This window comes from Zalophus californianus, chromosome 13 (assembly GCF_009762305.2).
Source record: "Zalophus californianus isolate mZalCal1 chromosome 13, mZalCal1.pri.v2, whole genome shotgun sequence".
NCBI classification, from domain to species: domain Eukaryota; kingdom Metazoa; phylum Chordata; class Mammalia; order Carnivora; family Otariidae; genus Zalophus; species Zalophus californianus.
Genome location: NC_045607.1, coordinates 30,254,348 through 30,282,152, shown reverse-complemented (window position 1 = coordinate 30,282,152; position 27,805 = coordinate 30,254,348). Strand labels below are relative to the sequence as shown.

The following is a 27,805-nucleotide window of genomic DNA, read 5'->3' as shown; positions in this document are numbered from 1 at the left end:
TACAAGCTGAAGGTTTCAGCAAAAAGTTTTCCATTATAGGGATGATTTTATGTGGGTCGAGAATGACAGCTCAGGTCTGAAGCTTTAAAAGAAACCCCAAGAAAGCCTCAAATTCTTGCTGGAATAATGAAAGTCAATAGAAACAGATTCACAGTCCTCTTTCAGGCTTGCGTCAAACCACCTGCCACCATCTCAGGGAGATGGCTGTAGAGAGCAAGACTTAACTGCCGGACAGGCACAAGAGGAGGGGATTTGGTGCCTGAAAGGAACTCTGACAGTCAGATGTAATGAGAAGAGTTTCTTGCTACAAGAACAGACTAGAGCCCCAAGCAGCATAGCTGCGGATTTCTTCTAGCCTTGGAGGAGGTGGAGGGTTATGAACACTTCTGCAATCCACCACAGGGCAAACCTACAGAGAAACACTCTATTAAGTCCTTGTGTTTCTGTTCCCATCCATGTCACTAAATCAAAACTTTATTTCTGGACTCCTTCTTTCCGGGGAAGGGGAGGGGCAGAGGGAGGGCTAATAAAGTTTCTTCCTCCTTTCCACCCATGTCCCTCGGTAATGTGACTTTGCAGCGCACCTTTATCAAGGAGGATTCAAGGGAACAAAGTCTGGCTTTCCCTCCCCCTGGAATTTAGTCTGGTTTCCTGACTTTTTGGGCCAAACTAGCAGAAATGGCAGGTGGCCGTTCCACACCTAAACTTTGAAGAAGCCTCATGCAGGTCCCCTGAGGGTCTCTCTCAGAACCCTGCTGCTGCAATGTGAATGAGTCCACACTAGTCTGCTGATGATAACAGTGTGGAGAGAGTCCCCGGTCTTCCCAGTGGACCCAGCTGAGGCCACAGACCAGCTGCTTTCCTCTTCCCCACAAGCTGGCTACAGACATATGAGCAAATCCAGCCAAGATCAGCCAAGTCCGGCCCAGACCAGCAAACTGCACAGCTGACCCACAGATTGCTAACTTGCTGTTGTTTAAAATAATTAAGTTACTGAGATAATTTTCTCACACAGCAAAAACTAAGATACATGCCCCAAGCCATTAAAGCACACATTCCAAACTCCCCTGCAGTTCCTTTACATTTCTCATAGTTTAAGTGGCATATAATGAGTGGGTGGCAACACAATGAAAGTTAGCTCTCATGTGTCCTGGGCTTGGTAAGAGTCTCCAATGAACCCCTTTACAGCTCTGCTGGCTTTAAACCTGGGTCAGGGGGGCAGTTACCATTTTACTTCAAGCTGTACAGTTCCCTTTAATTTTTCCTTCAAATCCCTTCCAATTGAGTTTGAAAAATTTCAAGACAATCTTGTTTGTGTGTGTTACACCGGTTACAATTTTTGTATATCTTGGGGCCAGGGAAAATGGGGGTGTATTGGAAACCCAGTGGGGTGAAGTATAGACCAAAACTTACATGAAATCCCAGGTTGAATAAACCGAAGACTATGCATAGTGTCTTGCAATATCCACTTTTTCCCTCTGCTTTAAATAGAAAAGGAGTAATGTCTACTTTTGCATCATGGCCCAGAACTTCTTTATGCCTTTCCTCAAATTCCACATGTTAAGAATTTGTTCATCTTTTTTTTTAGCTCAAAGAAATCTTTATTCTCCAGCAGGTGCACACACATCCACCATCCCTGGTTGTCAGGGCCACACTCATCTGCATTCACCCACTTATCTATTGTCTTATTCATTCTATAAATATGGAGCACACTGGAGGAATGCCGAATTGTAGCAGACGTGGCCATTTGCATAGATACTCTTCCAAAAAAACGGGGACAGAGTTTTCAACCCAGCAGACCTAACTGTAGTACCACAGAATGATTCATAGGGAGCACCTGGGAGTAGGGGATCTGCACATTTTCCTGGCACCCAGGCAACCACAGAAATCATGTTAAGTAGAGCTAACCAATCTGGTTTTCTCCAGAGCTTTGTACACATATCTGGGAATAGAATACAGAAGCAGAAGCTGGATTCCATGGCAGACTCGAGTTGCTAGCATAACAAGGGTCCCGGTAATCGACACGTGGCTCTGGGCCAACTTGTGAACAGAATATGACAGATACTGATGTCAGATCTGGTGTCTAATTGGAGGCCTCTTCAGTGTTTCGTTCTGTTTTCTATTGAAACTTCCTCAGCCTTAGCGTGTAAGTCGACCAGTAGGTGAACTGTGTTTGGCACTAAAAATGAGCAAAATGAGCTTCCACAGATCAGTTCTATAACCTCGGAATTCAATGCTCCACTATTGCCTTCAGAAGAGACCTGACAGCTGTGGGGCCTCGAACACTCGCTGCGTTTGAAAGGTCACAGCTGGGTGCTGGGCTGCAGGGAGGTGGCAAAGGAAGTGTGGGCCCAGCATAAGCCAGGAGGGCATGTTCTGCCTTAGCTCCTTCTCAAAATAAGGGGCTACAGAAGGGAATCTGCCAAGAAAAGTGGACATATTGAGTGAAAGACACGTTTGGTTCTCAGCTGAGGTGAGAGAGATGTGACTAGGAACCACATCACAGTTGGAAATGGGATCCCTGGGCTACCTGTTTCTATTACGGATGGTAACCACATGCTTTGTCATGAGACGCTGTCTTCACCGCTATGTCTTCTTGTGTTCCTCTGGTTAAAAATGTGTGTTAAAAAATAATTACAGAAAAAACAGACGTATATGACATAGAACAGCTGGGACCTGATTAGTCTCCAGCTTGTCACTGACAGGGCTGCAACATGATGCAGGAATACCACAGACTGAGAAGGTGGGAGGTGCTCACTGACTGGAAAGCTAGGCTTCCAGAGAGAACCGAAACGATGCTGACAAGCTAGATGCAAACTGGAGACAGGGGGCCAGCAGCAGTCCCAGAGGAGGTATAAACAATGAAAAAGAATGATGCTTTTCACCCCTTTTTCCCTTCTCCTCTATTATGAGTGAGAAGTGTAAGTGGCAGATTTCAAAATTACCCAGAAAGCTAAGCTTTGAGCTGAAGATCTGCCACCGATGAGAGCTGCTCCTGAACAGAGGCCTCTGGGCACGAGAAGGGAGGAGGGCCGCCCCAGGGAGCAGGTTGCAGAGGCCAGCCAGGAGCCAGACGGAACGCTGCCGGCATCTTTAGCCACCACAGTCACCCACGGGCTGCACGCAGGGAAGGGGTCCTCTAGGCATTTAATGCTTGGTATTCCCTATCAATGGGAGGCTTTTCTGGTGAGTTTGTAGTAAGAATGCCAGGAAATAGATGAAGCAGAACACGTCCACTGCATATTTCAAATATTCCTAGGAGTGCTGGAAAGGAGTGGGGAGCAGACACATGTCAGAAAGGCAATACGGCACGAAGCGAACGGCCTGCAGGACCCGTGAATTCAGGCTTGCGTGTACTCTGTGCACAGTAACAAGAGCTAAAATGGCTTTGTTTCCGGGGCTTTCCATGTATTGTCTTGTTTAATCCTTACAGCATCTCAAGGAAGTGGGTACTGTTTTTATCTCAATTTCACAAACGAGGACATGGAGGCACAGAGAGGTCAGAGAAATACCTTGCTATGCCCCACGTATGGCAAGGGTCCGTGACAGGTTAGGGTCTGCACGCGTGACTCTAGAGACCACAGCTGCACCCTTCCCCAGGACGTACCTGGCCTATCCTGCATTTCCCTGTCCGTATAGGTACAGATGTTTTTTCTTCTCTGTTCTATTTCTGTTTAAAACCATATATATTTGCACTGCCTGTGTTACCAACAACTTGGTCCTGGTTTGATCTGAATTATTTATACAGAATTTCCCCTTTGAGCAGGGAGTCCCAGTTACATCTCTCCACTTTTATCTTCACAAACATAAAGACACCTGGCGCTGGCCTCTTACCTCCTTTCCACACGTTTAGTCTTGAAACGCTGCTGCTTTTCCTCTACAAACGATGTGTTTAGTGCTCTGTGTAATCTCTGGCGAAAAGAACAGATTCACACGTACAGATCATTAGAAACACACAGGCTGGGGACCAAGTACCACCTGAGTTTAATAGTGTATCTCACTGTTACAAATCTGGGCCTCCTTCAACAAATTTCCAGGGATGCCTGAAAACAGATCAACCTTTAGCCCTAAATCTCAAGAGAACCAAATTTTAATTCTCAGCTATTATTCTATCTAGAGGGGAAAGAAAGTAATTCGAAGGAAACTTTAGAAATGCTCTGGGTCGTAAAAAGGTACGTGATATAAAGAAGAGTCGTCCCAACTAGTGTGTGGCAAAGGGCCTTGCAGAATTGCTAAAGGTGAGTCAAAAACGTCTTTGCAGCCAAAACGAAAAGGGAAGAACCTGGAGAATTCCGCTAGTCACGTGAGCACCCCACGGAGGCCACCTGTCTGCGGAGCTCGAGATGCTTTCCAGGACGAAGCAGGAAGAACAGGGTCCCATGTGACCGAACCAAGGGCAGTGACCTAGCTAGTAAAAAAGGGTTGCTGTCACCGACGAGCAGGGCAGCGGCGGCGGCAGGGGCGGCCTCACGAGCCCGGCGCCGGGGAGGCAGGGGGGAGCGGCCGTGTGGGAGATCAGGCTGGCCCCAGCCGCCTCCGCCTCCCGGGGGGCAGATGCCACAGCCGCCACAGCCCCTTCTGCTCTCCGCGGGCTCTCGGCGGCCCCTGCTGTCAGGCCGAGCGGTGCGAGGGAGCGTGCTGCTCGGCCTGTCTCCGTGGTCCCTGGGCCGGAGCGCGCCCGCGTCCGGGCACAGAACGCCCATCCTGTGCGGCTCGGCCTGCGCCCCCGCCGGCTCCCCACCTCGGGGCCACTGAAAATGCGGACGGAACAGGGGCCGCTGCGTTCATCGGCAGGCAAGTAGGGACTTCAAGCTCATTGAATGAGCTTCCGTTTTGGCTAGGAGACAGTCTGTAGGAAGTAACTCTGGCACACCATCTCTGCAGGTTGTCACTACTAAGCGAAACCAGGTGAAAGACAACTCCCATCGCTTCCGTGTGAGCAACAGTGGGGGGCTGGAAGCAAGGCGGGGGCGTCACGGGACAGGCTAATCTAAGGGGAAAGTGCATTAATGGGATAGAGGGAGCTCCATCGTCTACAGGGAGTTGTCTACGCCACCGCGGTTCTCCTGGGAACCTGGCACCTGTCTGACGTGGGGCTCTGCACTCTGCGGGGCATCCGTGGCAATTCGGACAGTTCACACTGGAGCAGGGGGTCCGCGCACTCACCTGGCTGGTGTGGAGCCAGTACTGCAGCCTGGATTTGCTCTTGATCCGCGGCAGCAGCAGCCTGTACACCATGTGCTCCCCAACGGCTGTCAAGATGGACAGACCAAAGCCGATGCACAGCAGCACAAAGAGTCCAGAGAAGTGTTTGATGCCCATTTGCAAAGTCTGTGGCAGAACAGGGAAGGAAAGGCCGTGAATGCGAGGCTCCGCCTGGCCCCACGGTTGTTTTTAGATGCAGATACTTTTTTCCCCTGGACCGCAGGAGAGCTGGAGACTACCCCTCCCCAGCCCTCCCCGGGGGCTTGGCAGGCTTCACTGGACTGCGTTGTGAGAGGGGCCCAGCCGGGGCGGAGGGCCGCCGCGCAGCACGCTTCCTGGGGAGCCACGCACTTACAGTCCTCTTGCATGAAGGGTCCCGGGGTCTGGACCGCCCTACAGGCTCTAGAGGGAGACTAAGAGATAGAGACCAAGGTTGAAACAATTTAACATCCTGAAGCACTGACTAGTTATCAAGGAAAGAACCTTTCTCAGGGACACAGAATGAGTAGGTTTAAGGGGAAGGGATGATGAGTTTCAATAATTTTGACATTTAGATCTGGCAGGAACATGGAGATCATCTACTTCAGTGTTCTCATTTTACAGACGAGGAACCTGGGACCAGGGAAGTGAAGTAAATTCAGGCATGTCACAAAATTAGACAGCCAGAGAGGAGGAAAAAAAAAAGGGACCTAATATTTATTGATTCCTTAACCTTTTTGCACTGAGATAGGTATTAAAACCACAACTTACAGTTGAAGAAACTAAAGTCCGTGCAGATTTTAAGTGACCAAGCTGGTCTGTAAGCCCATGTTTGTTTAGCTGTGAAGCCTGGGCTCTTTCTGCTGTACAACAAAACAGCAGCTGGGGCACCTGGGTGGCTCAGTCAGCTAAGTGCATGACTCCTGATTTCGGCTCAGGTCATGATCTCAGGGTCGTGAGATTGAGTCCCACATCAGGCTCTGTGCTGGGCGTGGAGTCTGCGTGGGGATTCTCTCTCTCCCTCTCCCCCTCCCTAACCCCCTCTCCCCCCCAAAAGCCAGCAGCATTTAAAGCAACTATAGTTAAAACAACTGTATGTGGCAGGTACTTCACTATGTAATTTACATATGAGATCTAAGAGAATCCTTACGAATTCTCTGTGAAATGGGCATTATTCAGTCACGGACATCAATGACAAGAGTCAATCCTGCAGAAAGAAAGACTTTGGACACACTACTTCAGGCACTCTTTGAGGTACCACGGGATGAAGATAGGAGGGTTATGGCCCTGCCTTTAATCAACCTGAGTCTAGGGAGGAAGCAAACATTCATACGCCATGATACAGACACTGATCCGTGTCATCTCAGTTTTGTGGAGAAGTTGGTTCATAAGAGAGGTAGAATGTGGAGGCGTGGGTGGGAAAGTAAGCACTCTGAAGGTTGTCGAAACAGAGGGAAAGAAGTGACATCTGGCACAGTGATGTAGGGGGTTGTGAAGCAGACCATGGTGGCTGAGGGGTAGGTCTGGTGCAGGAGGCATGTGCCGTGAGGGAGAAACAGGGCTACACTAAACAAGCCCTTGGACACCAGTGCTAAGGAGCCCGATGTCATCCCTCTGCTCAGGGTTTTTGGTCATCATCGTCATCATCAGTAATTATTTAGCACTTAATATGTGGAAGGCATAGCTCTGAGCACTTTAGCACTGTCGCAACTTGCTTACTGTTCATAACAACCTATGAGGTAGGTACTGTCATCACTTCCATTTTATAGGTGAGGAAACTTAGGAACAGAATAGCTTAGCAACTTGTCCAAGGTCACACAACTAGCAAAGGTTAGAGCTGGGGTATAAACCCAGGGAGTCTGGCTCCAGAGCCTATACTCTTAATCACCCTCCCTTGACTGATGTCAGTGTCTCCCCATTCTCTTGAAGGGATCTTCCTTTCTCTTTCATTCTCCCCACCTGAATCCTGAAGAAACAGCTAGCCAGGCATGGTTCAGGCATGGGTCCACCTCCCGGGTATGCCAGGACGTCCATCTGGGGGCAGCGTTCAGAGGCAGAACTTGGGGATTACAGACTCCGGTGGAGTCTGGCCATGAAATCTCTTTTGCCCCATGACGGTACCTCCAGCAGTGGCTCCGTATCAGTGATGGCTGCTAGCATCCCTGGAGAACTAATGACTGGAGGTGAGCAGGGACATAGAGCATGGCCTGGTCTAGGCAACTAAGCACAAGGCAGGAGAACTAGGCCGATCACCTGAGAAGGAGGCAGAAGCCCAGCCCTAAGGAATAAGGAACGCTGGTCTAGGAAAGGCAAGAGGTGTATCGGGCCCCGAGAGCTACGCAAGGACTAGGGCTTCTCCTAGGACAAGTGGTGACCAACTGTATAACGCGGAGCTCCAGAAAGCAGATTACAAATATGTCTGAAGATAGCCCTTGGGCTGGACCTGGTGTGATGTGTACAGGATATGGCTATTATATAAGGACTTAATGAGTTATTACCGCTATGGATGAAGAACAAAATGGGGGAATTCATTTTTGACTTAACATCACCAAACAATCAGCAAAACACTTAAAAGACTGGCACTGCTTTCTTATAAGGTGCGGCCAAGATGAGGGAGAAAAATGTAACTTGCAATGAAACATCTTGCCTTTTAAACACATGGCTTCCCCCTGTTTTTTTTTTTTTTTGTGCATGACAATAACTAATCTAATTTTCCTCTCCTTACCTCAGTAACAAATAGGCTGGATTCAGTTTATTTTAGATTTAATTAAGTAATTAATTAATTTGACAGAGAGAGAGAGAGAGAGAGAGTGCACGAGCATGAGCGGGGGGGGGGCAGAGGGGAGAGGGAGAATCTTGAGCAGACTCTGAGCTGAGCCTGATGTGGGGCTTGATCTCACAACCCTGAGATCATAACCTGAGCCGAAACCAAGGGTTGGACACTTAACCAACTGAGCCACCCAGGCACCTCCTCTTTTTTTTCTTTAAATTTCTGTTGTTTACACCCACATACTAATAGATTAATAGATATAGTTACTGTTTCTTTTAAATTGGTCATCTAATATGTGTGCCAGGCATCATTATGCATATTATGATCTTTTAATAACCCTTTAAGTATTATTATCCCCATTTCACATTCAAGGAAACTGACTCTCATAGAGATTAGCCACCTTCCCAAGATCTTACAAGCTAATAAATGGGGAAGCCAGGCTGTGGATCCAGGACTGTCTGATGCTAAAGCCTGCACTGCCTTTCAAGTGAATCCCATTTATAGGTACTCCTTGCCACCTGGATCCCAGGATCAAGACCTGAGCCGAAGGTAGACACTTAACTGACTCAGTCACCCAGGAGCCTCATGTGTCTAGGAGTGTTTTAGTGATATTTGAAGAAACTCGTTGGGATTTTTAGATGAGGTGGGAATGCTTTAGTGGTTTCTTTTTTTCCCCATTTAAAACAATGGAAAGGACTTCTACCATCTGGAAATTCACTAGCTAATGTATTTCCAGGAACGGACTAGATTCAGATAAAGGGAGATGCCTGTTCTGGCAAATGTTCTGAGCGGTCTCTGCCCAGATCATGAGCGCTCCCAGTGACAAATAGAGGCCAAGACCACCAATTTCGTTGCTGCCTAAACCGTGCTTTGCATCTTGCTCAGATGTGGACATTTGAAACATCTGACAGCTGGTGAGATAACTGACTAATTCTGAAACCTCCAGCAAGAAAAGCAGTTCGAGTATGCATCATGCCTTAGATGTTACTGAGTCTGAAGAGCTAAGCCTCCCCAGCCCCCAATGCACATCTCTCCACACACCTCAACTATATACCTTCTCTGGTCCTGGAGTTGGTTATACTTGTTTTCAATTCCTCTGTCCCTATTCACTTTTGGTCTATAACCTAGACAACTCCTGTCAAAGCCATCACAAAGACCTCCACATTGCCATGTCCAACAGTCATTTTTCACCTTATTCATGTATCAGGTTCGATACATAATCAGGAGGATTATTTCATCCTCTTTGATATATTTTCTTCACTGTTTCTGGGATACCTCTCTCTTTGTTCTACTTCAGTCTTGTTTACTGGTTCCTCCTCATCTTTCCGATCACAAATATTGGCATGCCTTTGATTCTTTAGCACTTTCTTATCCAGATTCATGACTTTAAATCCTACCTTTCTGCCAATGACTTCTAAATTTATATCTTCCCCAACTCCCTATTCAGTCTCTCTACCTGGATATCTAACAGACATCCCAAACTTAACACACTAAAATAAACCAATTTTCCCCATTGAAAACTGCTCTTCACACAGTCTTTCTCATCAGAGAATCTCTGTCCTTGCTATTGCTCAGGCCAAAAACCTTAGAGTCATCTTTAACTGCTCTTTCTTTAGCATACACATAGTGTGTCTGCAGATATGGCGGACCCCACCTTCAAAGTATACCCAGAATCTGATGACTCCCCACCACCTCCACCAACCACTCTGGTCTATGCCACCATCATCGCTCACCTAGACTATTGAAATAGCCTTCTCTTTGGTTCCCTGACCCCCTCAGCCTGTCTTCTGCACACATCCATCTTGGCTCCCTCAACATAACATGTCATTCAATGCCCGGGAATAGTTTTCCGTCTCATCTAGAGTAAACGTCAGAGTCCTTACGATGGCCTACATGACCTTCCATGATTTAGTCCCACACTTCCTAACTTCACTCTGCTCAGCTACTTGGGCTTCTCCTTGCTCCTTTAAGTCTATGGAGCAGTTGAGGGTCTTCGTTTTCTGTTCTCTCTGCCTGTAACTCTTCTGTCAGCCATCAATACTGTTCCTTCCCCTCATTTTCCGCGAGTCTCTACTCAAATGTCATTTATCAGTAAAGTCTACCCTAAGCATGTGGTTAAAAAGGCAAAACCTGTCCCCCTCCCCTTCCTTTCCCAGACACAATGTGTGCCCCTTACTCTGTTTTATTTTTGTCCTGACATAATATATATGAGTGTATTGCCTATTTCCCCTCTCACGTAGAATGTAAGCTCCAAGAGGCCAGGGGTTTTGCCATTTTTGTTCAGAGTGGACCTTGATTGCCTAGAACAGTGCCAGCATTTACCAGGTGTTCAATTAATATTTTTGAATGAATGGATGAAACCATATGAAAGCTAGAATCTTTTTTGTATAATGTAAACGTATACAGATTTTCCCCCCAAACACTTTTGTATATCTCAGGAGAGTTCTAGAATAATTCTGTGAGGAGTGCCTGGGTGGCTCAGTTGTTAAGCGTCTGCCTTCGGCTCAGGTCATGATCCCAGGGTCCTGGGATAGAGCCCTGCATCGGGCTCCCTGCTCAGTGGGGAGCCTGCTTCTCCCTCTCCGGCTCCCCCTGCTTGTGTTCCCTCTCTCACTGTGTCTCTCTCTGTCAAATAAATAAATAAAATCTTTAAAAAAAAAAAGAATAATTCTGTGAGGGAGAAAGACAGAGATAGATATTCTCAATTGATAGATGAGAAAACAGCGAGAGCTCGGAAAACTTGCCATCCCGATGTCATAATGCCAGTGTTCATCACTCTGGGGACTTAACTGGGGGGAAATATATTTACAATTAATAAAATAAAAAGTTAGAGATTGAATGCCGTAATTTCAGCTGGCTTGTGTTGGGCATGTGTTGTGTTGATTTTATTTGCTTAGGACCCTTTCCTTGGGGAACCGCCCTCTCCCCCTTCATATGTTTTGGTGTGTCTACCAATCACAGACTCCCGGTTCTTTGGTCCCCTGAGGCCAAGCGTGTGACCCAAGGTAAGTCAATTTGCATTTGAGGCAGAGACATTGTCACTGAAAGTGGTTGAGGCTGAGTCATTTCCAATGCCAGTGCCTCGCAGACACGGTGCCCTGTTTCCTGCCACTACCGTCCCTGGAGTCCTGCGGTTCCTGAGACACCATCAGTCATTCTCCTCCTTACTTCAGAACATTGAGCTCCCCACTATTCTTTTGATAATTCCCCTTTTTCTTGCTTAAATTCATCTGTTGCTTGCAACCAAAGAACCTGATCTGACTGACTGCTTGAAGGACTAAGCTCCTCTAGCTCCGAGGGGTAAATAGAACCTATCTTGAGATAGACTTTATTTCTTATGCAGAACACCAAAGTGAATGCATGAGTCTGTTCTAGGAAGATTTCTCTGACACAGTGAGGCTTTGCCTTTCTTTGCATGCCTCCAAAAGCTTGGTGTATAGGAGATGCTCAATAAATGCCTGTTATTAAATAAAGTATATATCTGACAAGAAACTTAGTTACAATTAATCTCAAGATTTCCAGTACCTATTAAAGTAGGCTTCCCCCAGAGCAAAATAACTACAAGAACCAGAGGAAATTTCCATTTTATATTTTAGTGATCTGGTGCATTGAACTTTGCATTATCTCCTGTCTGTCTGTAAAGCCCCAATCCTGGTGTTCAAACTAATTTTCTTCTTCTTTAGTAAGAACAGGAGTAGGGGAGGAATAATGGTTTTAGTGAGAGGTAAAGAAAAGAAGGGCTATGGAGCTTCTGAAATATGGATGACTCCTGGATACTTGGAAGCAGGATGCGTAGGAAGCAAATGCTGTTTCTAATTTAGAAGACCTGATTTATACAGTTTTTTCCCCACCCACTACTTTGTCCAGAGGAGCAGCAGCTCCAGCAATCTGGCAGATTCATTGTTGTGTCCATACATAAGACCCTTTGTGGGCGAGGGACAGAAGATGGGAGACCTGAAGGAGGTGTGGGCTCCAAGGCACCACGGACAGCTCCCAGGGGATAGCGTTTGCCTGGCTGGACAGTAGGGTAAGGGAGTAAGGGGTAATCATTTGGGATTTCTAAAAAAATTAACAATACTCATGAAAAGGGAGAAAGAGGATGTTCACTCAGAGGATCTGGAATCTCCTCATCAATGAAGGCAGACTGAAAGATCATATTTAACAAAAGAAACAAAAAGCGAGATGATTTGCAAAATCCAGCAGGACAACGCATAAGCGAAGTTAACAGTGCTCACACATTTTGGATGAGCAAAATAATCTAGATGGACAGCAGTCGATGTCTGTGGGAATGTTCCATCACTTCCCAGGTCCTGGGGCTGGGGCACCTCTGTCTTCTTTAATCTGGAATCTGCTTCATGGCTCCAGCAACACGGCACTGCCCATGCTGCTGGGGAAAGGCTGCCCCTCTGTTCTTTGCGTTCCCCAAACCCCTGCTCCTTCTCGGCTTCAGGGACCATGTTTTAGCCTTGGACCTGGTGCTCAATTTGCTACATCAGTTCCATTGTGTGGTCTTTCAGAAATCTTAATTTATTATTAAAGCAACTCAGAAAAATATTTCTAAAACTTGGAGATGATTAATCATAATCCTTTTCTTATACAAATACTTTCTTTTTAAAAAAATACCTTATTTTTAATTGTCTTCACCCAATGTGGGGCTCAAATTCACAACCCCGAGATCAAGAGTCATAGGCTTTAACTGACTGAGCCAGCCAGGTGTCCCTACAAAATACTTTGTTCTTCCATTTTTCTCTCCTGAACTGCATATGAACCATATGCATATGTATTTTCCAGAGTTACGTAAACATAACATATAGCTATGCTTTTTAAAAAACCATTATTCTCTAAAAATGTGTGCGTTTACAGTGACTTTATTAATTTTAATGGCTTTATATTATCACCTATTATTTACCATAATTGACCTAACTAATCTCAAACTGTCAGGTGTTTAATTTTCTTTAATATTATTTATTATTTACATGTGATAAATATTGCTGGAACAAAAAATCTTTTGTGTACAGCATTTAAAAAGTTAGTTTTGATTCCCTGAGATAGATAGATATATATGCCGTGGGTGGGATTAACAGGTCAGATGATGTAACTGTTTTGATGCCTCGTGATGTATGGAGCAGCTTTCACAAAGTGTGAATGCTGTTCCTGGTGTTACCCCAATGCAGAGTGCTCACATCCTTGTAAGCCTGTTTTACATGTAATTACTTTCCTGGTTTTATTTTTTTTTAAAGATTTTATTTATTTGACAGAGAGCGACACAGCGAGAGAAGGAACACAAGCAGGGGAGGTGGGAGAGGGAGAAGCAGGCTTCCCGCGGAGCAGGGAGCCAGACGCGGGGCTCGATCCCAGGACCCTGGGATCATGACCTGAGCCGAAGGCAGACGCTTAATGACTGAGCCACCCAGGAGCCCCATTTTCCTGGTTTTAAACATTTTGATTTGTATTTACTTAGAGAGGCTATTTTTTGATGTTTGTTTTTCCCATCTCCTTTTGTATGAGTCAATATATTTACATCCTTTGCCAATTATGCATTTCAAACAAGGTGAGGCTTTTTATTGAAAAAAAAAAGCTATTAACCTCTTTCCTACATGCTATTTCTGTTTCTCTAATTTTAAGCTTTACCATTAGCTTTTGTTAGATTTTATGATGTGGAAGTTTGAAATTTTATATGGCTGTATTTGGTTTGACTATGGTAAACCTATGTATTGTTTCAGTTGTTAGAAAATATATGTTGTTGGGATAAGTGTTTTATGACCAGTAGCTTTATTTTTGAAAAATAATGAACATTTTAGGCATCTCGGATGTTTGTACTAAAGAGTGGAGCACGTTATTTTCTCTTCGTTGAGCCTTTCCATTTTAGCCCCATGCTTCAGAGGTACCTTAGCCAATAAAAGGGCACTCTCATCTTGGGGTAGGATGCACTCCTTTATGCTCATTTTGATTTTGATTTAAGATCTTCAGATTTTAAAAATATTGGCAAATAAAAAAACTGTGAGCACAAACATCATGTAAAACTAACAACAACAAAAAATGTACCGGTGGGTCAGAGTAAGCCTAGGAGCTGTCAGACTGTATCTTTTAATGTACACGGCTGTCTTGCTGCTAGTGTCCCTTCAGTGGTGTGGGTTTTCACTGTGAATCAGCTGATGCCTTTAAAGCGGACACATGATTTGCTGCTAGTCACACAGTCACCAGCCTTGGGGATAGCTGCGGTAGCCAATATGAAAGGAGGGGGCCCGGTTCTGATTCCCAGTCTAGGGGCCTATTACGGTGGCCACCTTGTCTTTAAAAACACCCAAGCCTTCCCCTTTTCAAGGCAGGCAAAATAGGTAAAACACAGGAGCCAGATCAATGACCTCCTACATGCTAACAAAGGGAATCAACAGCACGAGTGAAGAACAGAGTTTGCAACTAAGCAAAAAAAAAAAAATTTCCTGAGAGGTTTTCCCCTGAGAACACCTCTAAAGCATGACAGACTTAGAGGATAAACCAACAGTGCTGCAGCCATATTTTCTCCTATGTTTCAAAAAAAAGAAGTGTCTAGTGGTTTGGGGTTGCAACATAGAGAGCAGATACAATCCATTAATATTAATAGGATTCCTAACAACATACTGTTACTGATCTCTACAGCCTGGAACTGTATTGGTTGCTGTTATCAGTTTAATCCAAATACTGTCACTTATTTTTCAAAATGAGATGAAGGTGGAAGGTGACTTAAGACTGCCTTGCTTAACTGTTTTTTTTTTTTTGCAATATGTAGAACCAAAGAGGTAGGGGCTGCTTGCTCCCTGACACATAATTCACCTGTTTTCTAGAAACTGAGGTTTGATTTGATTATATTAATAAAACCATCAGAAATCTTTTGAAGCAGGTAAATATAGGAACCATAAAAATAAGAGGTAATGCAGTGAGCTCAGCATCTGGGGTCAGAAAGCCTGGTTCAGGGGCACCTGGGTGGCTCAGTCACAGTTAAGCGTCTGGCTGTTGGTTTCAGCTCCAGTAGTGATCTCATGGGTAGTGGGATCAAGCCCCACAGGCTCTGCACTTGGTGGGGGGGATCTGCTTGAAGATTCTATCCCTCTGCCCGTCCCCACACTGGGTGCACACTCTCTCCCAAATGAATAAATCTTAAGAAAAAAAAGAAGAAGCCTGGTTCAAGTTCTTCCTTTGCCACTTACCAGCTGGGAGATCTTAGAGAAGATTCTAGATCTCTCTATAGCATCATGTATTAAACTGAATGATGTCACCTACTTCACAGTGTTATTACGATTAAGTGCTATAACAACTTCAACAGAATCTGGAACAGTGGTTCAATAAACGTTAACTACCATCATCACCCAAGGAGTTGTACAGAACTACATTTGTTGGCAACCAGCAACTAACAGAAAAATCAGAGCATTCTAACTTGGAAGTAAATGTGATCTTTCTTCCCAAGTATCCATACAGTCAGATCTTTCCAGTTGCTGAAACTGGAAACAGGCTCTCAGTTCAAGGTCATTGCCATAAAGCTCTGGGTAACTACGTTAAGTAGATTGATCAAGCAATTAATTTGTTATTTCCAGCCATTCCAGAAGCTGAAATATTTTTCCTCCTGTTAAATTTAAACATGCAATCCAACATGTTTCAAACCCTTGGTCGTATTTTTTAAATTTCCATATTTTAATGTGTACATTGCAGGGTATACAAAAAATGTCTCTGGGAGGCCTTCTCGGCTAGCACTACACATGCTCGCTTTCCTCTTGCACAGTTTCCTCCACAAAGTCAAATAGGTTGGGCTAGAATGAGAGTGTTTCTTTTATTTATTTTTTTAAAAAGACTTTTAAAGATTTATTTGTCAGAGAGAGAGAGCACAAGCCGGGGGAACAGGAGGCTCCCCGCTGCAAGAAGCCTGATGCGGGACTTGATCCCAGGACCCCAGGATCATGAGCCGAAGGCAGATGCTTAACTGACTGACCCACCCAGGCTGCCCAAGAGTCTTTCTTTTAAACTTTCTCTAATCAAGAAGTCTATTGTTCCTTCTGCAAATGAGGGGGTGGGGAGGACTATGACACTGTTTCTTTTCTGGATTAGGATTACACAAACATCCAGTTAATTTTAGAGTGGTGTAGCTAAGCTGCATGCTCTGCCAACCAAGCCAGCCAGCCAGCCAGCCAGCCACCTCTTACATGTTTTATATTTCTGAATCCTCAAAATAACCATACAATGGCTCCTTGTTTTAATTAGGAGAACTGATACTGTGAGGTTAAGTAACTTGCTCATGCTCACACAGCTAATAAATGACTCCTAAGAACCCAGTTGTAAATTGGAGCTGGAGTGTGTAAAGACACACTCCAAACCCGGGTGTGTCTGAATCTTTCAACGATGTTATCCTGCAATGGGGCTGTGACTCATATCACTACAGGGTTGGGACCATTTATTATTAATACATTTTTGGGGACTGCACAGGATTTAAAGGGACAGAGATTCCTATTTTTTTGTGGTTCCTTAATAATCTACTAAATAAAAAGTATGGCAGGGAGCCTTGGTAGATGGGTGCCCTGACAGTAATTTAATGTGTGGACTTATTTTTCCTACTTTTGTTTTTTTAAGACTAGCGACTGGCTTCTTCAAAATAGAAGGATAATAGTATCTTTCAAACAGATCTTCCTCTTTGTAAGAGACCACCCAGATATCTTCCTCAGGTGAGAAAAACCACCTGAGTTTGGTCCTGTGTAGGGAAGTAGGTTTCATTGTCCTGGTGTTTGGGGAGGCTTCAGCAGTGGTCCACCATAAGGAAGAGGGCTGGTGTGAAGTGGCAAGGGCTGGGGCCAAGGGCAGCTGGTTTTCTGAGGACTGACGGTACGTGGGGCTTCAGAGAGCTGGTAACATCTGGAGTATAGGCAGTGGTATACTTACTGGTACACAGGTTCTCCAAACCAGACAACAGGAAAAGGTTTTGCTCCTTTCCACGATGTGCCAGTTCCACCATGGCCAATCTCTTTCTTTTTTTTTAAGATTTTATTTGTCAGAGAGCGAGAGCACAAGCAGGGGGAGCAGCAGGCAGAGGGAGAAGGAGCCTCCCTGCTGAGCAAGGAGCCCGATGCGGGGCTCCATCCCAGGACCCTGGGATCATGACCTGAGCCGAAGGCAGACACTTAAACCAACTAAGCCACCCAGGCGTCCCTCCCATGGACAATTTCAATCTATCAACATGACATCACTAAACATGGAGCCAGGAAGAGATGCACACACATTGCCCTCGCCCAGTGTGACTAGGCTCCAGTACACACCTTGGCTGCAGGTGTTAGCATGTGAGGAATTCTGGGCTGAATGTTCCATTAGAGAAAAGGCTTCCTGGGGTGAAAGCTCTCAGCTTCCCTGCCAGGCCCAGGTCTGATGTTTAAAACTGAGTTTAGCTAGTGCAGATGGCATTTCCCCCTGCTGCACAGACATAGTTGCCCATCTCTGCCTTTGTCCCGTAAGAAGAACGACTCTGAATCTGTCCCTTTCTCTCTAACTGGGGGTGATGGAGGGGCTGGGTTTTGGAGGTAAGAGCTTTCTGGGAAGCCCTGCCCTGTTTGGCTGGAAGCAATCTTGACGGAACTTCATATCAGGATGGGTAGCCCACCCTGAAAAACTGCCACTAAGGCTGAGAGTTGGGCTGGGCACTTAGTCCAGGCTTAGCATTTCTTGTAAGAGCCCTGAGACCAGTTCCTGGTCAGGATCTGGAATGACAAGACAGGAGGAGCCCCCCAGATGGGCTCGGGGATTTACGGATGCAAGATGGGGAGCAGGCTGCAGCCTACGAACGGGAAAGATGGGCTTTCACTGCCCAGAGAGAGCTGACTGAAAGTTGCTCAGCCAAGAGGAATAGATCTGTTTCTCTTGCCATAAGAGGGAGTTAATAATGTGTCAAGAGAACCTGGATACAAGTAAATGAAAAGAGTTCACCTAACACCTGACTTAAATTGTGCAATTTCCTCCCATCTATAAAACTATGAGAATAAAGGCAAAGATATGTATATTTTCTTATTTTTGGATTTTTAAAGTTCTTCTTGACTCTTTATAGTTTGGTTTCTGAATCGAAACACAGAAAAGGATGTTTAGAAAGGCCTTTTGATTTTCTTTCCCCACCATTCTCCTTCATCTTGGTCTTCCCCAATCAGGGTGTTACCCTGAATCATTGAGAGAAAAAGAATTAACAACACAGAGTTGGTCATGAGGTTCGTGTTAGAAAAATGTGGCTTCACAAAGAGAAACACTTCCAAATAAGTCAGAGACAGCTGCTAGGCTGCCTTGAGCTGATCTTAAAAGAAACAGAAAGGGAAGTAAGAGTTGGTGGGTGATGTTCTTAAAAGCTCACACAGTCACCACCAACTTCTTGTGGACCTCCAGGCCTCCGACCGCAGCGCTGAACTCCTCGAAGGATATTTTCCCGTCTTTATCCTGATCCAGGATGATGATGGTTTTGTCCACGAGCTGCTGTAACTGCCAGTCCTTCAGGTTGTTGCCCACCATCAGCTTCAATACCTGGAAGAGCTCCCCGTTGGAAATGTAGCCGTCTTTATCAATGTCGTAGATGCTGAAGGCGAACTTCAACTTATGCTCCTCGTCCCCCCTGACGCTGAACTGGGAGGCTCCCAGGATGAACTCCCTGAAGTCCACTTCTCCATTGCCGTCGGTGTCGAAGATGTCGATCACTCGCTGCACCAACGGGTTCTGCTGCAGCTCGGGCAGGGACATGAACTCTTCCACACTCAGAGAGCCCGAACAGTCCAAGTCCAGCTTCTTAAACCTCTTGCCTAGTCTTTTAATTTCATCGGGGTTGAAGTGGGAGCACACCTCTTCCGGGTAACTGGCTTCATTTCCCATTGTGGACGCAGCACCGCTCCCAAGGGCGGTGGGCGCGGGCGGGTTCAAGCCGGTTGCGCGGCGGGGGCGGGGGCGGAGGCTTGGAGGGCTCGGGGTCCCCCCCCACCTGATGGAACCAATGGAGCAGGGAGCTGCGCGGAGAGGGAGGGGGAGAAGGTAGGAGAGAGTGGAGCGGGGTGGAGGTTGGGGAGATAGACCCCCCCAGGAGAGGGACAGGCTGACGGGCTGCTCCGCCCTCCTTCCTTCTTTTCTCCCTAGTTCCCTTGTTCTCTGCCAGGATTGACATCCTTCCGGTAGAGTGGTCACTGACCTTTTTCAAGACATGGGGTTCAGGGTCTTTGTAAGAGACCACCCAGATATCACACAGAATTTCTCACACGATCAGGTGGTAACATATTCCTGAGGAATGTACACAATGCTGAATTCGGGGCATCTTTCAAGAAAACACAGTTCCCAAGAATATAGCCTTGGTTGCCCTAATACTTGGAATCCATCATCTTATGGCTGGTCTTCATCTTTTTTGAACCGGAGACTGGTGGCCATCCTGCGGACCACGTTTGGAACGGCTGTAAGGTGTCCAGAGAAGCCTTTTGCATGTTTTGAGAGCGATGGTGGTCCTTCTGCTGTCTCACTCTTTCCTCTTTGCTTAAACCGGATTTGTCCTTTTTGTTAAACATGAATCTCATGCGCCCTCCACCCCATATTCCACCCCCAGGCCCTGCAGAGGATGCAACATCACACTGGATCTTAAGTTTTAGTCAATGTGAAATTGAGTTCCCCATTGCTCCACATTTCATAAACTTTGTAGTTCAGCATTATTATGGGGCTCAATGCCATTGATTCAATTTTCTCTGGTTGTTATTCCTACTCATTTTCACTGTTATTCTTTCTGTTTATCACTGTGGAGGGATCTGGACCTTCGGACATTCACTGCAGTAAGTAAATTAAAAGGGTTGACTGATTGTTCCGGAAGAAATCAGGAGCCGGATGGCACTTCCATTTCAGCAAGTCATTATTTTTTTCCTCAAGAGTTTTCAGTTCAAAGAACTATGAAATAGTCACGTGCAAAAATAACTGCCAATGGAAAATAAAATCAACAAAAATGGAAGTGATGAGTCCTGTGGCTCATGTAAGGCCTCATCTTTCAAGTTAGTCAGGAGAATGGGTTTCTGAGCAGTATCACACAGTCATTCTGGGAGCTTCCCAGGCAGGGGGTTGTTGACCTTGACCTGGAAACCCTCACCTATCTGTGATGTTGTCAATCTGTGTTGAGGTTAGCCATCCTATAGACTGTGGAACCACACAGCCCTGAGTTTAAAACTGAGCATCAGATTTTTTATCTGCAAAGCAGGAATAATATAATGGCGTCATAGTGTTATTTTAGGTTTAAGTGAGAGAACATCTCAAATAATAAAAAAGCCATCTAAAATGGCATGCCGGTGTACAGTAGGTGCTCAATACCTTTTGTACCCTATCTTCTTTCTTATCCCTTTCTTACTCCTTTATTTGCTTTCTCCAAAGCAGATGTTTGGCTCTGGCTATATGTGTTTTGTTTTTCTTGGATGTGACAAACTTTGTTTCAAGTTCAAATATATACCGAACACCTACTGTGTGCCAGGCCCTGTATCAGCTGATGGGTCTTCTGTGGTAAACAAGATACAGCCCCTTGAGAAATATATCGTTTTGCTATTGAGAAATCCACAATTTAATAAACAGTATGACTGGAAGGATGTAGTGCTATTTGGTCAGTCTTTTATGTTTATCATGTGTATTCAAAAAGGATCAAGAATAATATGTTTGATATTCTTTTGTAATTCTGGCATGGTGTTTAATATGAGCACTGGTATTCAATCATCGGTTTGCTATTTAACAACTCTGTGATCTTGGGCAGAATTATTTATTTGAATCATGCTCATCTGTAAAACAGGGACAACTGCTAACTCATAGCATCATTTTCCTGAAAATGAGGATAGCATGAGGATAATGAGGATAATGAGATAGCACACATTAAAGAATTAGGCCCCGTGCCTAGCACGTAGTAGGTACCAAAATGATAGATGTTATAACTATTGCCTACTTTAGGCTTGCCTGGAAAATTTTAATAGACTGTTTACATATACGTACATGCAGATACACTCAACTATTCATTTGTTTTCTCCACAGATATTTATTGAACATCTACGATATGAGAGGCATACAGTGGTGATCTAAAGCAGATACTCTTCCAGCTGTCTCTGTCCTCATGGAGCTTACAGTTTTGCAGGGAAGATGGACATTGACCAAATTATCATGTCCAGAAATGTTAAAGGGGCACCTGCGGTGAGTGTTGCAGGTAAGAGGTAACACAATAGGGATTTGTGGTGCCAAGGGAGTTCACACAATGGGAATTTGATCCAGTCAGAAAGATGAACTAAACCTTAATTGGGGAAGCGATGACTGAGCTGAAATATCAAGGAGAAGAAGAAATTAACCAGATGTTTTGGGCAGGGATGAGAGTTCTGGGAAGAAGGAACGACATGTGCAAAGGCACTGGGGCAGGAGGAGCATATCAAATAGGTGAACTTGAAAAAGGCCACTGTGGCCAGAACAGGGAGGTTGCAGGAGAGCAAGGTATTAGATGAAGTGAAGAAATGTCTGACCATTCCCTAGACACTGAAGAAAGTGCAACATTTATTCAGTCATTCCTTACAGGGCATCACTTATCCAGTCGTGTTTCTTCAACATGTAGAGCATTGAGGGCATTCAGGGATGGTCCCTACTCGGAAAGCTTACTGACCGCTGAGTGACTTGAGGCATCAGGAAGTTGTAATTAATTATAACACATGATGGAAAAGGCAAGATGTCATCAGAAAGGTAAAGGCTAAGAGCTATAAGAATTCAGAGAATTGAGAAGTGGTTGGGAATTCCTAGAATTCTTGCTGGAGACAAATGGAGGAAGACTTTTCTTTGCAAGAAGTACTACTGTTTGATCCTGACAAAGACAAGGGGGACAAGTACCGTAACCACAGAAGTGGGAAAGGGAGAAGGTGGGGATGGCAGCACCTGGTGCAATGTGGCTGAAGTACCTGAGTAAAATACCAAAGTGAAATGGAAGGAACCTGATCAATGGGAGTTTGAATGTTTGGCCAAGACGTTTGGTTTCTATAGGACACAGAAAGAGTGACTAAGAGCACACAAGAATGACTGAATCAGGATTCTATTCTAAAAAGATGACTCTGGCATTGTGAAGGGTGAACTGAACAGGGGAGAGATGAGCAGCCAGCCACTGAGGATGACCACACGTGCTCGTCTGGAAAATGAGAGTGTGTGGCAGGCTGAAGGAGGCACTGGAGGTGAAAGGCCAGGTGTACCCATCTGCTTGGCTGTCATAACAAAGAACCACAAACCAGGGGCTTATACAGAAGTTGACTGTCTCCCAGTTCTGGAGACTAGAGAAGTCTGAACTCCAGACGTCAGCAGGGCCGTATTCCCTCTGAAACCTGTAGAGGAGTCCTTCTTTGCGGATTCTGAGCATATGACAGTTTGCTGGAAGTCTTTGGCATCCCTTGATTTGCAGCTGCATAAATCCAATCTCTGCCTCATGGTCATGGTGTTCTCCCTGTGTCTGTCTCCCCAGAGTGACTGTCCTCTTATAAGGACGCCGGGCATGTTGGGTCAGGGACCCATCCTTCTGTAGTGTGACCACACCTCAATTTAACTAATCCTGTCTGCAATGACCCTGTTTCCAAACCGGGCCTTGTTCTGAGGTACCAGGGGTTAGTTCATTAGAACCTCAACATGTCTTTTTGGGGGACATAATTCAACCCATACCAACCAGACCTGACGTCTTACTGGACAGAAGGATAGAGGGAGGGGGCAGAGGTGAGGCTCCACATGTCACTGCACTGACTTCTCAGGCTAACCAGCCCTGTGCTCAGATGTTGCAGGAAGCCACCTATGATGTGTGATGAGAGGGGCACCCTTTATGGATCCCTGGGCTCCCCCACGATGCTGCCTTCTCATCTAACATGTTCTGAAATTCCACCAACTCCAACAGCTCCATCGGGAGAGAGTGTCTTCAGAGACCTTGGACGTGACAGAGGGAATATGAGGGCAATTTCTCACCTTTTTAGACTTGGTTAATGATGTTTGTGAGGAACAAAAGAGATGGCTTTTCTGATAGTTTGTGACACTTCACATTATAGCCACTAGATGGCAATCTTCACACATTTCCAAGCTTTCTGTTTTTTTTCAAGCCAGAATCTTGAGAGCCTGGAAGCAACTACTTATTAGCACAGGGAATAATTAGGGAGGAGTCCCGTTTCATGTGATTCCCCTATAGATTTCAGTGTATGGAAATCTCAAAAAGTGGAAGGAAGACTGTCCCTCACAATAGTCCTAATCAGTTTGAGCACTGTTCATGCCTTTTAGTTGCATAGTAAATAACCATATTCATAAGTATTCATGAGTCTATTGAATGTAACCAAGGGAAAAAGCAAAAGCTATTAACAGTATTCCGTCTTGGGTATATTTTATGCCCAAGCATCTTTGGTATACAAAGGAAGAGACCCTTATTCCATGAGCTCTGTTTACTTGGTCATTAACAAGGGTGAAGAGGGCACTGGCTGGAATTAGTTTTCCTTGTGGCAAAATTTCAACTTCTGTCATCTATTGTAAGCAGAGAGCAACAGAGTAACAGTCCCACCTTTGTGATGATGTGGCATGAGAGGAAAGCAACAGGGGAGAATTGTAGGGCTCCAGCCTGCCCACCCAGTCACCTGACTTGGAAATACCACTTGGAAATATCACATTTAAAGAAAATAGTTACTGTTGTTTCTTTAAAAATCTGATTTAAGTGCAGCCTAATGGTCTGCACAGGTGTTTCCCCACTCAAACCTAGAAGCTGAGTTGGAAGAAAGGAACCACATGATACGATAATCTGGTTAATTCAGCACTTTGCAAGGTAGAAAATACCAGAATCATGTATTTCTCAAGTCCTCCAGTAAAACAGTCTTCAGTTTTATAACATATGTAAGTAACACATAAAAGAATCTTTACGTTGGAATTGTAAGATGCTTGTTAACTATAAGATGCTCCTGCTTTCTTGGAGATGGGTCCAAAAGGGCGGGTGCACCAACTGTAATTTCCTGCATGTGCTTGTTATTTACCAAATATTTTTTCTTCTGCACACATAACTCTATACTCAGGGGAAGAGGAGGGAATATTTATTAAGCTAAGCATTCTTACTAAAATAGCTCATTAAATATATTTCACTACTTATAGGTAGATTCTATTATTATCCCCAGTTTGGGGGTAAGGATCTGAAGTTTTAGAAGTTGCATGGCTTGCATGGACACACAGGGATGGAGTGGGGTGTCAAACCTCAGTATGTGTCTAATTGGGAGCTGAAATTTTTTCAATTATTTCAGACTGCCTTCCATATGGAGATTTAAAAAGATGTGTCTGCACATCAAAAACTAATGATGTAATGTATGGTGATTAACATAACAATAAAAAAATTTAAAGAAAGAGCATAAAAAGATGGGGTCTGCTCTTTTGGGGGTCACAGGGGAGCTGTAAGGCAGAACACAAGGAAAGGTGGTCATCTACGTATGATGTCAGCATCCCTGAGGAGGTCATAAAGTCCTGTCCATCCAGCATCACTGGGTGCAGTGTCTCTAAAGGGTGGGGCCAAACTGCATTGTTTATAATTTCATGCCTCAGTGTCTTGCTCATGCTGACTGGAGGGTTCTTCCCCCGAGAGGGGTTACCTCCTCCAGGAAGCCTTCTCTGATTCATTCTTGCTCCTCCATGAGTGATTCACGGGCTTGCCTTTGTCACTGCTCTACCTTCCATCTTCTCCTGCTGCCCCTGTGATGGTGTGGCGTCGGGGGTTTGTTCGCAGGTCTGTCTCCCTGCCTGTGAGTTCTGTACTCATCTCTGCATCAGCTGCCCCTGGTGCAGGGCCGGCACACAGGTGTTCAATACATATCTGCTGATGGATGGATGGATGCATGGATGGAGGAATGAATGAATGAATTCATTTTGGTAGCAGAGTATAAGGTGAGGCATTTTAGAGATTGGCCTCCCTTTCTCCACGCGCAATTCCACTCCACGTCATAAAAGGACACACGTACAGCTTTGTGCTTCCTCAGATTTCCAGAAAGCACTACCTGGATAGGATCCATCTGACCTTATGCTTGGCTTAAATATTAAACTTAATTACTTAGGCTATGCCAAGGGAAGCACTCAGCTGTCAAGGTGGCTCCCGATACACGGGATTTCAATTTAAAGCAATCTACAGTCATTAACTCTCCTTGCCTCACCATAACTTTCATCAGGTTGAATAGCAGTGACATTTTAAATTGAAAAAGGAAGGGATAGGGATGAGAGGGGCAGGAGACTGTTGAGATGTGACCTAGTTGTCAAGAGCAGAAAAGACTGCATTAAAACTCACCCCTCATCTACCCCCATGCCATTTCCTTTGGGTTTTTAAAGACAAACTGGAAAGAAAACTGACCAGCATTGAAGTTTCTTGATGTGACTTGTGTGATCTATTCGGCTTTCAATGTAGAGTTGACTAACCCTTTCCTCCTCCCAACAAAAAATTAATGGAGGGAAGAATGGATTTACCTGGAGAAAACTCCATTTTCTCAGTGAGCAAATATTAAGAAGTTTCATATGGGATGCACATTTTGGTGGTCTGGGGCAGTGGTCAGAGATGGAGAGCCCAGGCTGGAGGCCAGCCAGTCTGTCCTTCTCTGTGTCCCAGGATCTGTATCTTTTAGGTCAGGATCCCTCCAAACCTGTCATATCAGCCTGGGAACTACAGCATTCTCTAAGCCAAACATGCTACACAGCTCAATCTTAAGGTGAGGAAACAAGCGTTAGAGAACTTTAGTGATGTGCTGAAGGTCACTCAGTTGGTTCATGTCAGAGTCAAGACAAATATGACAACTATCATTCACTCAACACCTATGTTTGTAGATGTCAGGCACTTTTATGTACATTATCTCTGTTTCTTACACCAAGCCAGGAGCCTCTAAGACTGTTCTCTCCATTGAGCAGAGGAAACTTAGAGAGGTTAAGTAGTTTGTGTTCATGATGTTTTGATGTACCTTTGTGATGTAGATAATTTTGAAACGGGTTATTTTTACATTTGCACCTCCACAGTGCTCTTGAAAACAAACCATTGAACTTCAGCTTTAAGAAACAAACTAATAATGAGCTTAGCAGACATCTCACTTCATTCCTTCCCAGTGGTCCCGTCCCTTATTAGATGAAGTTCAGGACTGGGGAGGCCATGGATGCAGTAATTTCAAGGATGGAATGAAGGTCAAGTTGAGGATGAGCTCAGAGATGGAATGGTGCAAAGTTTCCTATTGTGCACTTTCCTTGATATTAAGAAACACTGAAAAGTACAATGACTGACTTTTATACTGTTCTAAACTTTACTTCTCCTTTTCCTTACACCACGTAATCAAGGCCTCTGAATTCCAGAGATGGAACTCCTTTCATGGCAGAGTTCAACTTCCTGCTTAGTATGTATTTGTTTACCTCAGCACTCAACAAGGAGACCCTTGGATTCAGAGGCAGAAAACCCTCTAACAATCCAGCAAGATACGGATTCAGCTGAAGTTGAGAGAGGTTATGTAACCTTTCCAAGGACATAAAGCGCCTCCTCATAGTCATGGTAGAGCCAGGGTGGCCTGGCTTCCAAGATCAGCGTTGTCCTGGTGGTTGTACTTCTCTTCTCTTTCTGACCAAGGCCAGGCATGAGCTGTCTATCTCCCTGCGGCTGGACCTGTGTTTGGGTGCAGAAGCTGCACATTCTCAGATGGTCAGGCTGCGGGCACAGGCCTCTAGCAGTCCCATCCCCATCTTCATCCGCCATGAGGGTTTGTGCTGGACATTCTTTTGCCCTTCCAGATCCACTCCCCACCTTTCTCCATCCAGCTTTGTGCCCTGAGGAGGTCCTCTGTGGACCACACTGACAGGCTCCCTTGACCTAAGGCCATGGTAGGAGATGAAGAGGTTAGAAGAGCTGAGGTCAGGTATTTATTCTCTGGCCATCTCCCAGCCCAGGTCACTGCGGGTTGGCTATGTTCCTCGTCAAAGACTACAGCTGCTGTTAGAAAGTCCTCTGCTGTCCCCTCCCCCCGGGGTCTAGGAATGGCTCTCTCCCTTTTTTCCTTTGAGCCTCGATGTGGTAATTGCTCCTCCACTTTACTTGCCTTGGGAGAATGTACTCTTTCTGTTGGTTTCCTTAAACCATACCTTTGCAAATGGTTTCTTGGAAATTCCTCGGACTCTTTGAGTGTGCTATTCATTCTCTGCCAAGACCACTACTTCCTCTCCTTCTTTGCTATTTGCAGTTGGTTGAAAGTTTCAACCAATTATTTATTTGATCCATTATTTAAAAGAGACTTTCAAAGAACAGATATCATCATAGATCTTAATTTCTTGAAGAATCTTGGGAGTTTGCTAAACTGTAATCTGCCATCTTCCTTTGCCTGGTTTGCAAATAAGAGATTTCACAAAACGGTTGCTCTGGAACTCTAAATTCACTCAGTGACTTTACCAAAAAATAGCATTTTTTTTTTTCTGAATCAAAAGAAAATGGAGGAACTTAAAGTCTGCCATATGTTTTCCCCAGTGGAACTGAGTGCCAATGAGTCTGCCATGGGCACAGGCAGAGTTGTGCTAGGAGGACCATGGAGAAACATCTGAGGTCGATTTAAAATTCCTCTCTGAGAATTGCCAGAGTCTGGTGGGCAGAACTGGACCTGCAATTTTCTAGGCGACTCTGGCGACCAGATAAAGCCCTGAAATTCAAAACAATGAGTTTATCTTCCAGAGAGACTGCAGCTGGAGAGCTCTGGGGTTGCCAAGAGATGGAAGGTGAATAGATCAAGGTTCTCACAGGGGACAAAGTACTAATGTCCAATTACCAGAAATAGGAAGAAAAAGCATCTTTCATGTTGTGTTATGAGGTGACCAGATTACTCATTA

General features: G+C 45.1%; 2 protein-coding genes across 7 annotated transcripts in view; both read right to left on the bottom strand.

Annotated features, from left to right (window-relative positions):
* The window catches only part of GRIN3A (glutamate ionotropic receptor NMDA type subunit 3A), a 150,572-nt gene that overhangs the window by 5,618 nt on the left and 117,149 nt on the right, over positions 1-27,805 (bottom strand). For 5 of the 6 annotated variants that reach the window (XM_027616517.2, XM_027616515.2, XM_027616513.2 and 2 more), the window contains 2 exons: positions 5,167-5,331; positions 3,835-3,911 (listed from right to left, as the gene is read on the bottom strand). In XM_027616517.2, the coding sequence (XP_027472318.1) occupies positions 3,835-3,911; positions 5,167-5,331 (242 nt within the window). Of the gene's footprint in view, positions 1-3,834; positions 3,912-5,166; positions 5,332-7,315; positions 7,355-27,805 lie in introns of those variants that run through there. The other variant, XM_027616516.1, reaches the window with a different exon arrangement.
* PPP3R2 (protein phosphatase 3 regulatory subunit B, beta) lies at positions 18,042-18,880 on the bottom strand. The gene has a single exon (XM_027616518.1). It carries the CDS (start codon positions 18,812-18,814, stop codon positions 18,302-18,304), a length of 513 nt encoding a protein of 170 aa, XP_027472319.1. The 5' UTR covers positions 18,815-18,880; the 3' UTR covers positions 18,042-18,301.